The 17709-nt window shown below is 45.6% G+C and overlaps 1 protein-coding gene across 1 annotated transcript; it reads left to right on the forward strand.

Moving 5' to 3' along the window:
• The first annotated feature begins 217 nt into the window (after nt 1-217).
• On the forward strand, nt 218-17445 carry LOC140206741 (NACHT, LRR and PYD domains-containing protein 3-like). The gene is made up of 9 exons (XM_072274938.1): nt 218-317; nt 1389-1555; nt 4033-4204; nt 4304-4369; nt 13134-14871; nt 16309-16395; nt 16551-16721; nt 16876-17043; nt 17207-17445. Exons 1-9 carry the CDS (start codon nt 257-259, stop codon nt 17292-17294), a joined length of 2718 nt encoding a protein of 905 aa, XP_072131039.1. The 5' UTR covers nt 218-256; the 3' UTR covers nt 17295-17445.
• The last annotated feature ends 264 nt before the right edge of the window (nt 17446-17709 follow it).

The raw sequence follows: 17709 nt of genomic DNA on the forward strand, positions 1-17709 counted from the left end.
TCATGTCACGGGATTGCCTGGAAAAGCACGGGCATCTCATCCAGTAATCCGGCCATAAAGTATCTTCCAGAAGTTGTCTGGGTGTGTGCAGAAGGATCAAGCCATATCATGATTTCATTGGAAAGGACTATGTTTTTGGCAGTATGTTGTTCGGTACGCATATCAGCTTCCTCCTTTATACCTAAATTAATACTTGACCCTACTCTTGATTTTGTTTCTTGCAGAGAACCAGAATCTGTTAACACCCGTCTTCACAATGGCTGATGGAGCCGGCGAGGGACGAGACTCAGTGGCGTCAACATCAGAAAAACACCCGGGTACGCAGCAAAGTGGCCAGTCGTATATTTGTTATTCGTACTGTATCTGCCAGGTATTTCTCAACTTCCTGGACAAATTTAAATCTGTCGGCAGCCTGTCTCTTCGATTCTCGCCTTCCATCCAGATTTAGGTCATTCAGAAACATGGAGATGTTTCATTTATTTCCCTCGTGGAAATAGCCTTTCTGAATATCTCGGGTCCTGGCATTGATTCCGGTGGTACCACTCCTCACTCATTGCCATTCGGAAAACAATCACTTTATGCCTAATCTATGTAATTCGATCAACACGTTCGTGTCCGTATCATTACTTTATCCGCAACCCCTCGTGCTTTACGCTTGCCTGATAATCTGTAATGCGTGATTTTACTGAAAATCCTAATATTCTACATTCGCTGGTCTCTCCTTATATATTCTGCTAGTTGCATCCTCAAAAGTATTGCAAGGGGTTCAGCCAGTGTGATTTCTGTTTCACAAAGTGTTGTTGAATTTGTTAGGCCTTTTGAATTTTCTCCTGATACAGCTTCTACAATGGCCGAGAATTGTTCACATCACTGATGTCAGGCTAAGCAAAATACTGTTCCTAATCTTCGTTTTAACTTCTACTTTCACAGACCTGTGTAATGTTAACCACCTCAAACCATTCAGCTCAAGAAGTAGGTAAATGCAGGTGGGATTAATGAGAATTGAAATATACTGAAGTCGATCTAAGGTGCAACTGCACGCAATACTCCAAACAAGACCTCACGAACGACTCATACAGCTCCAATTTCTCTACTCAGTAGCTAGGTTAACAAAATTAAATGTTCCAGGACTCTCTTTAATACCCTGTCTCCACGTGACGCCACTATCAATTAATTAAATTCCTTGGAGTTGGATCTATATCTCTCAGTGCCATGTCTTTCGCTGTGTAAGTCCTTCCATGATTTGTGCTTCAAAATGGTAACACCTGTGTGTGTCTATTTCTGATTGTGTTTGGTGACATGGTGCACCGACCTTAGGTTCTAGATAGAAAGATGTTGAGCAATAAAGGTTCGATAATTTCTTTAGTTTCCTTCACTTCGCTCCACAGGTCCGAGCTCAGTAATCACCGAGCTCCTGGCAAACTGGAACGATTTCAAGCTTCTGCAGTTGATTGACTTCTACCGGGACAGGCTGGAGCAGGCGATGGAAGGAGTGGTGCACGGAATGAGCCTGGCGTTAACGTTCGAGAATCAGTTCAGTGAAGAGGAACATCGGGTAAGTGAGCGAGAGAATGGGTTTGAATGTTCACACATCATAGGTGTCCAAAATCTGACTCATCGGATATTAAAGCAGATAAATGAACAACTGGGAAATAAATACTGAATATACAGTGGCATGCAAAAGTTTGGGCACCCTTGGTCAAAATTTCTGTTACTGTGAATAGTTAAGCGAGTAAAAGATGACCTGATTTCCAAAAGGCATAAAGTTATAGATGACACATTTCTTTAATATTTTGTGTTTTTTTTTTAAATTTCCATCTTTTACAGTTTTAAAATGACAAAAAAGGAAAAGGGCCCGAAGCAAAAGTTTGGGCACCCTGTATGGTCAGTACTCAGTAATACCCCTTTTGGCAAATATCACATAATATAAACGCTTTCTGTAGCCAGCTAAGGGTCTTTGAATTCTTGTTTGGAGGATTTTCGCCCATTCGTCCTTGCAAAAGGCTTCTAGTTTTCTGAGATTCTTGGTCCGTCTTGCGTGCACTGCTCTTCTGAGGTCTATCGACAGATTTTCGATGACATTTAGGTCGGGGGACTGAGAGGGCCATGGCAAAACCTTCAGCTTGCACCTCTTGAGGTAGTCCATTTTGTATTTTTGAGGTGTGTCTAGGATCATTATCCTGTTGTAGAAGACAGACGGTGTGATGTTTGCTTCCAGAAATTTGCTGGCATTTAATCAAATTCATTCTTCCCTCTACCAGTGAAACGTTCCCCGTGCCACTGGCTGCAACACAAGCCCAAAGCATGATCGATCCACCCCCATGCTTAACAGTTGGAGAGGTGTACTTTTCATGAAATTCTGCACCCTTTTTTCTCCAAACATACCTTTGCTCATTGCGGCCAAAAAGTTCTATTTCAACTTCATGTTTCCAAAATGCACTAGGCTTGTTTAAGTGTTCCTTTGCAAACTTCTGACGCTGAATTTTGTGGACGCAGAAAAGGTTTTCTTCTGATGACTCTTCCATGAAGGTCATATTTGTGCAGGTGTCGCTGCACAGTAGAACAGTACACCACCACTCCAGAGTCTGCAAAACTTTCCTCAAGGTCTTTTCCAGTCAAACGGGGTTTTGATTTGTCTTTCTAGCAATCCTACGATCAGTTCTCTTGAAAGCTTTCTTCGTCTTCCAGACCTCAACTTGACCTCCACCGTTCCTGTTAACTGCCATTTCTTAATTACCTCATGAACTGAGGAAACGGCTACCTGAAAACGCTTTGCTATCTTCTTATAGTCTTCTCCTGCTTTGTGGGCATCATTTATTTTAATTTTCAGAGCGCTAGGCAGCTGCTTAGAGGAGCCCATGGCTGCTGATTGTTGGGACAAGGTTTGAGGATTCCGGGTATTTATAAAGCTCTGAAATTTGCATCACCTGGTCTTTCCTAACGATGATTGTGAACAATCCATAGCTCTAACAAGCTAATTAAGGTCTGAGACCTTAGTAAAAGTTATCTGAGAGCTCAAATCTCTTGGGGTGCCCAAACTTTTACATAGTGCTCTTTTCCTTTTTTTTCACTCTAAAATTGTACAAAACAAAAATAATACACTAATCTTGTTTAAAATGTTGAAAAGAATGTTTCATCTTTAACTTCATGTCTTTTGGAGATCAGTTCATTTTCTACTCACTTAACGATTCACAGTAACAGAAATTTTGACCAGGGGTGCCCAAATTTTGCATGCCCTGTACAATCACAAAATTATAAATCTGCACCAATGACAGAAAAGGGGTGAAAATATCCCCCGGACTGGTGGGTGATTGCTCATTTTCACAGCGAGGGAAGCGGGTAACTGTTGTATAGGCTTAACATAATGGACATTAAATAGAAATATGATACAGTATTTCGGTTTAGGACGATCGCAGAGCGTGACCGTAGGATTTCAGTGAAAACCTGGGCATCACCTGTGGGTGTCACAGGAGCTCGACAGTGTTCTCTTTTGGGTGGAGGTGCTTGTGTTATAATTTGTAACTGCAAACTGTGTCTTTCGTGGTACACTACCATGTTGTGATGTTGTGATGTAATCACTGAAGAAACGCCACCAGAAAAGAAAATGGAAATACAGTGGGTGCCAGTCGCCGTCATGTTGGATACTGGCAGACTGAGATTAATCGCATCATCTTTTCTGTAACTTCTCTGAGACTGAACACGTGCTATAAAAAAAGCTTCTTGACTTCTTTGTTCATCTGCTTTATGATAAATCATATTTTATGATTTCTTATTGACACTGTCAAATCTGATGAGGAATTACTTATGGGTTGGAATCATTGTAACAAAGTGGTCACAGACCAGCCAGGATCTCATTGACTGGTGGGCCAGGTTCACGGTGAATGCCCCTCTCTGTTCTCTGCTCTGAATGTACAGCCCATCTCCAGAGAGGATCGGCATCCGGCCGTGTGATCCTGATAAAGGGTACATCGCTTACTTCGCATTCTCTGTGAATCTGGCAGTCCCCAATATGTTCATTTCTGCACCTCACAGAAAATCTCTGATCTCGCTGATAAGGGAGAGTTGGTGGATGGTTCTAAACTCCTCTTGAGCCTGGTGATTGAGAGAGGCTCCCGCGCCCGGAGGGTGATGTGGGAATCGTTTGTGAAAATGCGGAATGGCGTCCCAAAGTTGGACAAAATACTTAAAGAAATACAGGAATATGGTGAGATAATAGTAGAGATTAATGTCAATTCGGATTCAAACAATGCACACTTTATAATTCAACACATCTGATTTCACCAAACTGTTTAAAATTAAACAGGTTGTGCACCGTACGAGCGATCAGACCCCGCTCAAGGTTTACGGGAGATCCCCAGTGAGCTGAAAGGTAGGTGAAGAAAATGCTGTTTCCACCAACCGCTGACACTTGCGCAGAACGGTCATGTTGATGAGTCACGGGGGTTTGACCAGGTAAATGTCGTCACTGTGACACAGTACATACTAAGGCACATAGAAACATCGTCTCCTGGAGGAAGAGTTTTCAGAGGACATAATGAGGAACGAGGCTGAGAGTCGGGACTTGAGGAAAGGGGTGACTCCTCTCTGGTGCCTGGAACTACAGCTGCTTCCACCGGGGTCAGAGCATACGAAGGAGCAATCCGGTGGAGGGGAAATCTGGGAAACCTCTACACCCCAAAAGGTCGAAACCTCACCCTACCTGCCTCTCTCCCCCTTCCCCACTGCCGAACATCCCTCATCCTAATTCATTTCTCTAAACTCCGTCAGTCCCCGCAGATAATCAGTTCTTCGAGTTGGACATCGATTGAAGTTCTAGTCACAGAATACCAGCAACAGCTTCCCTTTAAACAGAAAACCAGGTCATATTCCAACTAACCTGTCCAATCCCAAAAAAGCAACTGTAACCCAGTCTGTTTATATCTGCACTCTCTTAATGCAAACAGTGGGAAGTCCATCAGGAGACAGTGGAGGTGAGGGGAGGGTGGGGGAGCAGTGAGGGTTGAAAAATCTACAGAACTGAAATTCATGTCTGCCTGTGGTGTGTGATGGAAACTGTGGACGGGTAAGAGCTGTCAATTAGGTCAGAGAAACCCAGTGTTGTGTTAATGCGGCGAGGAAACTGAGAAGAACTGAAGAAATCGATAAAAAAAATGTTGAGATAAATTACATGCTCCAGACTGATGAGAAGCTCACTTCATCCATAAGCACATTGTGCCTGTGAAAATGGAGCCCTGGGCAGTGCAAGTGCTCAGAGTCCGAAAAGCTTCATATTCACAGACAGTGTTGTATCATCCAACTGCACATCTAACAGAGGAGAGGGCGAAGGAAAGACAGATATTGCAACAGTTATTAATCTTACAGTAGCCAATGTTGTATCTCAGTATTCGAAAGTCTTCATCAGAAACATGAGGAATCCCTGCCAGTGTCCTGGTTCAGCGTCTCTCATTTCCAAGAACAAATTCCAAATATGTTATTGTTCTTATAGGACCTGAGATAGGCTAATTAGGAACTTTAGAAAGACCTCTCAGTCTCTGTCACTTCCGTAATTATTGTTTCGGTCCATATTCTGCCACCAAAACCCCTCAGTTTCCTTGCACCACTGACTTAGTATATCTCTATAAATTGCCTGCAAAATTATTCTTCAATGTTCTTCATGCTGCTTGCCAAGGGAACAGATACAGCTGTAGAATTCTCACACTGACTTAGAAATATAGATATGTAGAAAACCTACAACACAACGCAGGCCCATCGGCCCTCAATGCTGCGCCTAACATTGAGTAATGTCAGTTACTTCAGAAATTACCTATGTTTACGCATAGCCCTCTATTTTTCGAAGCTCTATGTACCTATCCAGGAGTCTCTTAAAAGACGCTATCGTACCCATTCCCACCACCGGCAGACCATTCCAAACACTGACCACTCTCTGCGTAAAAAACTTACCCCTGACATCTCCTTTTTACCTACTTCCAAGCACCTTAAAACTATGTCCTCTCATGCTAGCCATTTCAGCCCTGGGAAAAAGCCTCTGACTATCCACACGATCAGTGCCTCTCATTATTTTGTACAGCTCTGTCAGGTCACTTCTCATCCTCCAGAGAGAAAAAGCCGAGTTCACTCAACCTCTTCTCAAAATGCATGCTCCCTAATCCAGGCAACATCCTTGTAAATCCCCTCTGCACCCTTTCTATATTTTCCATATTCTTCCTGTACTGAGATGACCAGAACTGAGCACAGTATTCCAGGTGGGGTCTGACCAGAGTCCTATGTAGCCGTAACATTACATCTCGATTCTTAAACTCAGTCCCACGGTTGATGAAGGCCAATGCACCGTATACCTTCTTAATTACAGGGTCAACCTGCGCAGCAGCTTTGAGTGTACTATGGACTCGGACCCCATGATCACTCCGATCCTCCACACTGCCAAAAGTCTTACCATTGATATTATATTTTGCCATCATATTTGACCTACCAATATAATCCACCTCACGCTTATCTGGGTTAAACTCCATCTGCCACCTCTCTGCCCAATTTTGCATCCTATCGATGTCCCGCTGTAACCTCTGACAGCCCTCCACACTATCCACAACTCTCTCAAGCTTTGTGTCATCAGCAAATGTATTAATCCATTACTCCACTTCCTCATCCAGGTCAATGATAAAAATCACGAAGTGAAAGGGACCCGGAACAGATCCCTGAGTCATCGACCTCCATGCAGAATATGAACCACCTACAACCACACTTTGCCTTCTGTGGGCAAGCCAGTTCTACATCCACAAAGCAATGTCCCCTTGGATCGTATGACTTCGTACTTTCTCAATAAGCCTTGCATCGGGTACCATGCCAAATGCCTTGCTAAAATCCATTATACTGTACATCTACTGCTCTACCTCATCAATGTGTTTAGTCACATCCTCAAAAAAAATCAATCAGGCTCGTAAGGCACGACATGCCTTTGATAAAACAATGCTCACTATTCCTAATCATATTATGCCTCTCCGAATGTTCATAAATCCTGCCTCTCAGTGTCTTTTCCATCGGTCTACCAATTCCTGAAGTAAGATTCACTGGTCTATAATTTCCGGTGCAATCTCTACTACCTTTCTTGAATAAGGGAACAACATCTACAAACCTACAACCCACTGGAACCTCTCCTGTCCCGATTGATGATGCGTTGATAGTTGCCAGAGACTCATCAATCTGCTCCGTCGCCTCCCGTAGTAACCTGGGGTGCATCTCGTCTGGTCCCGGAGACTTTTCCAAAAGCTCCAGCACGTCCTCTTTCTTCATGTCTGTATGCTCGCCAAGATCCTTTTCCGTAGTGAATACTGAAGCAAAGTACTTACTAGGAACCTCTGCTATCTATTCTGGTTCCATACTCAGTTTTCCACTGTCACACTTGATTGGTCCTATTCTCTCTTATCATCTTGCTGTTCACATACTTGTAGAATGCCTTGGGTGGTTTCCTTAATCTTTCCCGCCAAGGCCTTCTCATGGTCCCTTCTGGCTCTCCTAATTTCATCCTTAAGCGCCTTCCTGCTAGCCTTATAATCTTCTAGGTCTCTAGCATTGCCTAGATTTTTGAACCTTTCGTAAGCTTTTCTTTTCTTCTTGACGAGATTTTCAACAGCTTTTGTACACCACGGTTCCTGTACCCTACGCACCTATGCAGAATGCCACGCAAATATCCCCTGAACGTTTGCCACATTTCTGCCATACATTTCCCTGAGAACATCTGTTCCCAATTTATGATTCCAAGTTCCTGCCCAATTACTTCATATTTCTCCTCACTCCTAACTTATCTGTTCCTACCCCGCTCTAATGCTATGGTAAAGGAGACAGAATTGTGATAACTATCTCCAAAATGCTATTCCACTGAGAGATCTGACACTTGACCAGGTTCATTTCCCAATACCAGATCAAGTACAGCTTCTCCTCTTGTAGGCTTATCTACATATTATATCGGGAAACCTTCCTGAATACACCTAGCAAACTCCACCTCATCTGAAGCCCTTGCTCTAGGGTGATTGCAATCAATATTTTGGAAATTAAAACCTCCCGCCACGCCAACCCGGTTATTCTTGCATCTTTACAGAATCTGTCTCCCCATCTGCTGCTCGATGTCCATGTTACTATTGGGTGGTCGATAAAAAAACGCCCAGTAGAGTTATTGACCTCTTCCTGTTTATAACTTCCACCCACAGAGACTCAGTAGGCAATCCCTCCATAACTTCCTCCTTTCCTGCAACCGTGACATTATCTCTGATCAGCAGTGCCACGCCCACCCCTTTTGTCTTCCTCCCTGTTCTTTCTGAAACACCTAAATCCTGGCACTCTAGGTAACCACTTCTGAACATGCAATAGATACTCCCCTGGATCTTTGAAGAACAACTTCTCTACTAGTTTGCCATTCTCTAATGTAACTGTTTATACAATCCATGCTTTCCTACGTTCCCTGTCTCACTCGAATACGTTGAGTGAATGGCTACTGAGAAAACATGCCTGCATCGTTTAGCGCCAGATCACCGGTGTTTTCCTCAGAACTCTCAACTCTCTAAGAAGATGATATAAACGGTATTTGCTGGCCCCGGATACATGGTGAAGACTAAAATGTCATTTTCAAGATCCGTTACACAATAAACGTCTATGTAGAGTATACCTGTTATTTGGAAACCCCACACACCCCTGGCAGGATCCTAATGCGCTGTGAAACCCTGCACATCTCTGGCAGGGTACTGACACACCGCTAGGCACCACACACCCCTGGCAGGATCCTAATGCGCTGTGAAACCCTGCACATCTCTGGCAGGGTACTGACACACTGCTAGACACCACAGACCCCTGGCAGGATCCTAATGCGCTGTGAAACCCTGCACATCTCTAGCAGGGTACTGACACACCGCTAGACACCACAGACCCCTGGCAGGATCCTAATGCGCTGTGAAACCCTGCACATCTCTGGCAGGGTACTGACCCACCGCTAGACACCACAGACCCCTGGCAGGATCCTAATGCGCTGTGAAACCCTGCACATCTCTGGCAGGGTACTGACACACCGCTAGACACCACAGACCCCTGGCAGGATCCTGATGCGCTGTGAAACCCTGCACATCTCTGGCAGGGTACTGACACACCGCTAGACACCACACACCCCTGGCAGGATCCTAATGCGCTGTGAAACCCTGCACATCTCTGGCAGGGTACTGACACACCGCTAGACACCACACACCCCTGGCAGGATCCTAATGCGCTGTGAAACCCTGCACATCTCTGGCAGGGTACTGACACACTGCTAGACACCACAGACCCCTGGCAGGATCCTAATGCGCTGTGAAACCCTGCACATCTCTGGCAGGGTACTGACACACCGCTAGACACCACAGACCCCTGGCAGGATCCTAATGCGCTGTGAAACCCTGCACATCTCTGGCAGGGTACTGACCCACCGCTAGACACCACACACCCCTGGCAGGATCCTAATGCGCTGTGAAACCCTGCACATCTCTGGCAGGGTACTGACACACCGCTAGACACCACACGCCCCTGGCAGGGGCTGACACGCTGCGAGACTCCACAAGCCTCTTGCCGTCTACCTACACGCTGCGAGATGCCATACACTCCTGCAAGAGCCGTCACACAATGTGAAACCCTTTAACTACTTTACAAGGCTCTGGAACACTCTGAGGTCCCGCACACTCCTGTCAGGATCCTGACATACCGTGAGGTTTCACATTCTTCAGGTGTACTTTCACTGCAAGTAACTTTTCCACACCTCATCCAGACCAGGTCCTACATTGACATCGGCTATCCCTTATTTCAGGACGGGCTCGGGTTTCAGTGGGAGAGGTTTCGGGAACAATGAACACAACTCAAGTTCTGAGATGGTTATGAATAAAGAGAGGCCTGCAGCTTAGGTGATACACAGGGTGGGGATGTTAAATTGGGGAAGGCAGATTAAATGGTAGAAGTCAGGTGAGGAACAACTGTTACAGGGCAAATCTCCGTCTGGTGAGAGTCGATATATATCAGCTGATCAGAATTTCGAACCGGCATGTTCCAAAGAGGATTAGAGCATAGTTTGTCACCGTCCCGTGACGGTGACGGGAAATGTTGTGAATTTAGTCTGCAAATGAAATATATGCTTTCTGAAGCTGAGGTGAGACAATGAGTAATGGAGAGGGAAGAAATGTCTCAAAGAGTCCAGTGGGGTATCGTCGTGGCTATCCCTCGAGGTCGAGGATGATGGTCTTCATTCTGAAGAAGTGGCCCCCAGAGCGAAGACGCCTGTGCGTGTATTTGTTTAACGAATACTTGATGTTGCACTCCAAGAAGCACACAATACTTCACAAATCAACCAACTGATTCCAATGGCATGGAAACCACGACAATTGGAGCTGGCAGATTTGTTGCAGCCTTCATCCGCCTTCACAGCCGTTGAGTGGGGTATAGATCAGTTGCAGAGGCGGGTGGGCAAATAGCAGATGGAGTTTAATCCAGAAAAGTGTGAAGGTATGGGGGATGTTTAAAGTAGCTGGCAGACGCTAACATCATTGAGGTGCAGAGGAAGTTTGTTGTCAATGTCCGTAGCTCGCTAGGTGTGACAACACAGGTAAATGAAGAAGATATGATCACATAGTTCACTTCATTGTACGGAGCACTAAGTCTATCGAAGCTTTAGGTTACAGATGTATAAAACTTTGGTTTGGCTGCACTTGGACTTGCACTTGGAGAATTGGTTCAATTCTGTCGGTCCATTACAGGAAGGATCTGGAGAACTCGGAGAAGAGAGTTTTACCAGATGCTACCGGGATTGGAAATGATCCTGCTTTTCAAAATTTTAGTTCAATTTGAATAATAGATCTGTAGCATCCACTCTCTCCCTTTCTCCAGAGCAGCGGTGTGCCTTGGGGATCGGTTGTGGGATCCCTACTGTTCGTGATTTTTATAAATGATCTGGATGAGGAAGTGGAGGGATGGTTTAGTAAATCTGCTGACGACACGAAGCTTGAGGGTGTAGTGAATAGTGTGAAGGGCTGTCAGAGATTACAACGAGACATTGATGGGATGCAAAACTGGGCTGAGAAGTGGCAAATAGAGTTTAACCCAGATAAGTGTGAGATGGTTTATTTTGTTAGGGCAAATATGATGGCAGAATATAGCATTAATGGTAAGATTCTTGGAAGTGTGGAGGATCAGAGGGATCTTGGGGTCCGAGTTCATAGGACACTCAAAGCTGCAATGTAAGTTGACTCTGTGGTTAAAAAGGCATATGGTGCATTGGCCTTCATCAGTCGTGGGATTGAGTTTAAGAACCAAGATGTAATATTACAGCTATACAAGACAGTGGTAAGAGCCCACTTGGAGTACTGTACTCAATTCTGGTCGCCTCAGTACAGGAAGGACGTGGAAACCATAGAAAAGGTGCAGAGGAGATTTACAAAGATGTTTCCTAGATTGGGTAGAATGCCTTACAGTATGAGTGTGCTCGGACTTGTTTCCTTGGAGCGACGGAGGATGAGAAGTGACCTGATAGAGGTGTACAAGATAATGAGAGGCATTGATCGAGTGGATAGTCAAAGGCTTTTCCCCAGGGCTGAAATGGCTAGCACGAGAGCACATAGTTTTAAGGTGCTTGGAAGTAGGTACAGAGGAGATGTCAGGGGTAAGTTTTCTTTCGCAGAGAGTGGTGAGTGCGTGGAATGGGCTGCCGGCGACGTTAGTGGAAGCGGAAACAGTAGGGTCTTCTGAGAAACTCCTGGATGGCGACATGGAGCTGAGAAAAGTAGAGGGCTATGGATAAAGCCTAGGTAATTCTAAGGTAGTGACATGTTCGGCACAGAATTGTTGGCTGAAGAGTCTGTATTGTTCTCTAGGTTTTCTATGTTTCTATGTTTTTATTCTCCCTGTCCTGCTGAGTATTTCCCGTGTATACTGTTTAGTGGACATGAGACTGCAGATCTGCAGGCCCGGACATTCTTCTGGATGATCTCGGTGAGTTGTCCAGCATCCGTGGTATAGTAGGGTGAATAAATTATTTATGTTTGATTAGAAACGCTGATTGTCTGAGTCAGCTTTGCGAGACCTTGACAGCTGACCCCCACCACCCCTACAATGTTGCTGATCGACATGCAGTAGGTTTCTTTTGTTTTATTCTGTTACGTACCCCGTAACTGGGTTGCCAAACCAGCAGAAATGGACCACTTAGTTGGAGTCTGGTTTAACAGAAATTAATAAAGTTTTATTAAAGAAATAAGTAACACAGTACTCTAATCGTAAGGATGTAAATGAAACAGGTTAGCAATGATAATACACACGTGTACACAGAACTAGGGTAACAGGAATCAGCTAAGTTCTATCGCAGTCTAGGGGTAAAATGATCAGTCTCAAGTGACGCAGAGTTCAGTTCAGCTTAGTACAGTTTGCAGTAATCGCTGTTGTGCTGTTGGAGAGAGAGAGAGAATGCAAATTTTGATTCAAACAGACCTTTAATGTTCTTCGCAGTTAGCTTTCGGGCGAACCCTTTTATGTCTTCTGTGGTCACCGACTGTGATCCCTCCGTTCTGGATACGACCGTTCTTCCGCAGTGAACCCGGCACCCAGGCAAGGGCGGGCACACACACCAGGTTCCCGCCGATCGTTCCTTTTCACCCTGTCAGTCTATGGTCAGTTCCCTCGAACCAGACCTCCAACTTTAATCAACTTGTGGGGGCACACCGCTCTTCCAGGGTCTCGTTATCTCGTGATCTCGTGGTGTGTGTCGTGCCTTAGCGAACCTGTTCTTTTTATCCCCCTGCTGGGGTATCGCCTGTCCATTAAACTTCAAACAGTTCAGGTTCAAAGCAATCAATCTGTCAATATCTGAAATGTCTTTCTTTCTCGTTAATCTCGCTCTTCTCTCTTATTAGCATTTTGAATGTTTCTCCATTGTTCCCCTTATCTCTCTCATCAGCATCAATCTTCTGATAACTTGGTTTTTCGTCACAATTCTGATTCACTACAACCAAATTTACTTTAGTGTATGAACATATTCTGATAAATTAAATTGATACAAGAGCTTTGTGCTGCACTATTTGTTGTTTACTAAATTCTGAGTTGAGGCGTCTAACATTTTGACTCTTTCTCTGTTCCCATGGAAGATGTTCAACAGAAACACAAGGAGACTCTGCGGGCACAAACCGAAACACTGAGCGTGAACACGATCCTGATGACGGAGAAGGTGAATGTTTTCCAGCTGGTTGATCGATACGCTGAGATCACGGTTATTTCTACTATTCGTGATCGGAGACTGGTGGAACACGAGCTGCTGGCGAGAGGCAGAGACCACGAGGAGTGGAGAAAACAACATCTCCTCAGAGAGCTGGAAAAACTCCGGACTGATCAGTTGTTCCAGAGCAGCTTTTCCCAAAGTAAATGCAAATCTGGGAGTTCGGCAGCATTGGCTGGAGTCCCGGGGATAGGGAAAACAACAATGGTGCAAAAGATTGTTTATGACTGGGCCATGGGGAAAATATACCAACAATTCCAGTTTGTCTTCAGTTTCAAATTCAGGGATTTAAACTCCATTAACTGCAGAATAAACCTGAGGGAACTGATTTTGGATCAGTATCCTTACTTTGGGAATTTCCTGAGAGAGGTTTGGAAAAACCCAGAGGGATTGCTGTTTATATTCGATGGCTTGGATGAATTCAAACATAAAATTGATTTTGCTGACAGTCGGAGAGATACAGAACCTCAGCACAAGTGCCCAGATCCCGAGTGGTGGTGTGAAGTGTCGGATATTGTGTACAGTTTAATCCAGCACAAGCTGCTGCCAGGGTGTTCAGTACTGGTGACCACCCGACCCACTGTGTTACATTTATTAGAAAAGGCAGAAATCAATGTCTGGGCTGAAATCCTGGGATTTGTCGATGAAGAACGGAAGGGATATTTCATGAGGCATTTTGAAGATAAGACGGTAGCAGAAGCTGTTTTCAAACATGTGGAGGAGAACGAGATCCTGTACACCATGAGCTACAATCCCTCCTACTGCTGGATCCTCGCTTTGGCACTGGGACCCTTCTTCGCAAAAAGAGACAGGGACCCACAGCGAGTTCCCAAGACCATAACCCAACTCTATTCCTACTATATTTACAATATCCTGAAAAACCACGGCCGTGAGATTGAGAACCCCCGTGACGTGTTACTCAGGGTTGGTCAGATGGCCTTCAGAGGTGTGTTTGACAAGAAGATTGTATTTACAAATGGAGATTTAATCAACTACAATCTGAAGCCTTCCCAGTTCTTGTCTGGGTTCTTAATGGAGCTTTTGGAGAGAGAGGATTCTCCCCGATGTGTGGTGTACACATTCCCACACCTCACCATCCAGGAGTTTGTAGCGGCACTCGCACAGTTCCTGAATCCGCATCCCGGGGATATCCTGAAATTCCTCACTGAAGCCCACAACACAACAGATGGCCGATTTGAGGTGTGTCTCCGTTTTGTTGCTGGCCTCTCCTCTCCAATGACAGCTCGGGGCCTGGAGGAGTTTCTGGGACCATTTCCCCGTCAAACAACCTGCCGGGTGATTGACTGGGTGAGGGAGGAGGTTAAACGCCAGAGTGGAAACACGAGGAGTGAAGCTGGTAAAAGGAGCCTCCTGAACACACTGCACTACCTGTTTGAGTCTCAGAATTGTGGGCTGGCTCAGGCCGCACTGGAATCTGTGGAAACACTTTCATTCAGTAGAATGACACTGACCCCGATTGACTGTGCGGTCCTGTCTCATGTCATCGGACTCTGTGATACAATAAAACATATCGACCTAGTTGGCTGCCACATTCAGTGTGAAGGAATCCAGCGGCTGGTACCTGGGCTGCACAAATGCCAGGAGTTGGGGTAACTTCACTTATTTCTCAGTCTGATCTGTGAAAGTATTTCATTATTTTGTTTTAATGTAAAGGTAAAGCAGATTATGAGTTTTTGTGACAAATTAATAGGCGATCGGTCAGTAAATCAAGAACGGGAGTGCCCTATGGTTTCGTGTATAGAGATGTTGGAGACTTCAGATGAGCGAACAATGGTCGTTGGTTTAATGGTAGTAAATCACATGAATGGCCGTGTTTCTCGCTGCATGTGACACGTCAATTGACAATGTTCCTTCTCACTGTTACTGACATCGACACCGACACTGACTGCAGCAGGTGTGACGGATCTGCGCACCCTCTTCCCGATGAAGTACAAGAGAGAATCAGAGAAATGTCCCAGTGAGAGGGAGAGAAATACCCGAGATTATCCTTCCCAACCCTTCTCCCCGCGTGTGACTATCACGATCACTCCAACAGTGTGACTTTGTTCACTGCCAGATACCCAACACTCATGTGGGCATCACCTCTTCCAATTGTGGGGTTCAATTCTGACCAACCCTCCCCGTGCGATCTACATCTGCATCACATCCTGTTGTGGAATCTTGCTTCCCCATCTGCCTTCCTCCTATGGGATCTCTCTTTTTCATCCCCCTTTCCTCCTATGGGATCTCTCTTCCCCATTCCCTTTCCTCCTATGGGATCTGTCTTTGCCATATCCTCTTCATCTTGTGGGATGGCTCTTTACCTATCTTCCTTCATTGTGGGATCTAGCTTCCCTATCCCACTTCCTCCTCTGGGATCTATCCTCTGCATACATTTTTCCTCCTGTGGGATCTCTCTTCTCCATTCTCCTTCCTCCTGTGGTAATTATCCACTCCATCCCCCTTCCTCCTGTGGCATCTGTCTTCCACATCCCCCTTCCTCCTGTGGGATTTCTTTTCTCCATTTCCCGTCCTCCCATGGAATCCCTCTTCTCCATCCCCCTCGTCCTGTGGGGATATCTCTTTCCCATCTCCCTTCCTTCTGTGGCATCTTTCTTCTCTATTCTCCTTTCTTCCCGTGGTATCTCTATTCCCCATCTCCCTTCCTCCTGTGGGATTACTCTGCCTATCCCTTTTGCCCTGGCGGGCTTTTCTTCCACCATCTCCCATGGACACGTTCTCATCCACAACTCTTCCTCCCTGTGGGACTTTTTCCAGCCCTCCAACGCTGCAGCTTTCTACCATCTCGTCAGGACTTTTTTTCCAAACGTCGGGGACTGAGACAGAATATAGAAAGTTTACAGAGTCACACCGACAGGCTAAATTACTAACATTCGGAGCTGGGCAGTGAGGGACATTGACAGTCATGTGAATTGGTCAGTGATTTACTGAAGGGTTTAATGTTTCCTGAAATACCGGGTGAAAGGAATTCCCTCAGAACCACTGTCTGAATCAATTTGTTCATCAATTTGTCTGTTTGTGTTTAGACTTGGGGTGAATAAACTGGGAGATTCAGGAGTGAAACTGCTGTCTGCAGCTCTGAGGAATCGAGAGTGTAAAATACAGACACTATGGTAAGTGTCAGAAAGGGATATTGCGGTTATAGTCACTGGGTATCTGACACTGAACATTAAGGTGATCAGTAATTGTATTACTGATAAACACTGGGAATTTCTACCGTCTCCTGTCTCTCTGTGGCCTTTACCCACACTCTCCCTTTCATCCACAGGCTGAGCAATGTCGGTCTCACAGATTCTGGTGCCAAGCATCTTGCCTCCGCTCTCAGCACAAACCCTTCACTGACGAAGCTGAACCTGAATGAAAATGAACTAGGAGATTCAGGGGTGAAACTGGTGTCTGAGGCTCTGACGAACTCAGAGTGTAAAATGCAGAAACTGTGGTAAGTGTAAGACTGTGGGAGATTGTCTTTACAGTCACTGGGTGTCTGACGCTGAACATTAATGTGATCAGAATTGTCTTATTGGTCAACATTCGAGATTCATAGCGTCCACTGTCTCTCGGTGTCCTTCACCCTCACTCTCTCTCATCTCCAGGTTGTACAAGGTCGGTCTCACTGATGCTGGTGTCGATGATCTCGTCTCCGCTCTCAGTGCAACCCAATCACTGGCAGAGCTGGATCTGGGATCAAACTCGCTCACAGACCAATCTGTCCCCGCTCTTCGCCGCCTCATACTGGCCCTCCCGAATCTGGAGCGGATCTGGTGAGTGATTGTGTTCATATTCAATGTCATAAAATATCAGCGGATCCGCCGGGTTTCCGCTTGTGTTTGTCTGTGAATGTTGTTGAAACATTAACCCTAGTCCTCTGTTGCTGACACTGTTGTGTAATTTGTTATTTCCTCTTCATTCTTCCATCTGTTTCAGGCTGTGGGACAATCGGATCAGTTGGACCGGGGAAGAGGAACTGAAGTCTCTGCAGGAACTCAGATCCGGACTGAGTCTGATACTGTGAACATCTGAATGTGTGCACATCCCCACCCACAGTTTGACAGACTCTCCGCCCACCCCCTCCCCCGCGCCTTTAATGGACCGTGACAGATTTAATTCCCAAAGTTTCTGACGGACCCCGTCTCCAGCAGCGCGCACTGTGACGTCAGAGTCAGTTCCAGAGACGTAATTCCACCTCCGGATCAGCAGAACTGCCTCCGATGTATGTTCAGTCCGGAGAGCGCCCCCAAGTGATGCCCTGGGTAATTACACAGGCAGTAAGAGCCCGGAGGCAGTGCTCATGGGACACCAGTCCCGGGATGGGGTAATCCGGGGAGTGAATCCTTTTGCCCACTTTGCTGAGGACGGTACATTCCGCAGTGTGGCCGAAATAATAATGTTAAATTGACAAATACCCACAACTTCAAATTGAAAAACAA

Source organism: Mobula birostris, chromosome 13 (genome assembly GCF_030028105.1).
Source record: "Mobula birostris isolate sMobBir1 chromosome 13, sMobBir1.hap1, whole genome shotgun sequence".
In the NCBI taxonomy this organism is placed as follows: Eukaryota; Metazoa; Chordata; class Chondrichthyes; order Myliobatiformes; family Myliobatidae; genus Mobula; species Mobula birostris.

Coding starts and splice junctions, on each gene's coding strand:
- LOC140206741 (XM_072274938.1), top strand. CDS start 257: ATGGCTGATGGAGCCGGCGAGGGACGAGACTCAGTGGCGTCAACATCA. Junction 1,556..4,032: donor TCAGTGAAGAGGAACATCGG/GTAAGTGAGCGA, acceptor TGCACCTCACAG/AAAATCTCTGATCTCGCTGA. Junction 17,044..17,206: donor CCGAATCTGGAGCGGATCTG/GTGAGTGATTGT, acceptor CATCTGTTTCAG/GCTGTGGGACAATCGGATCA.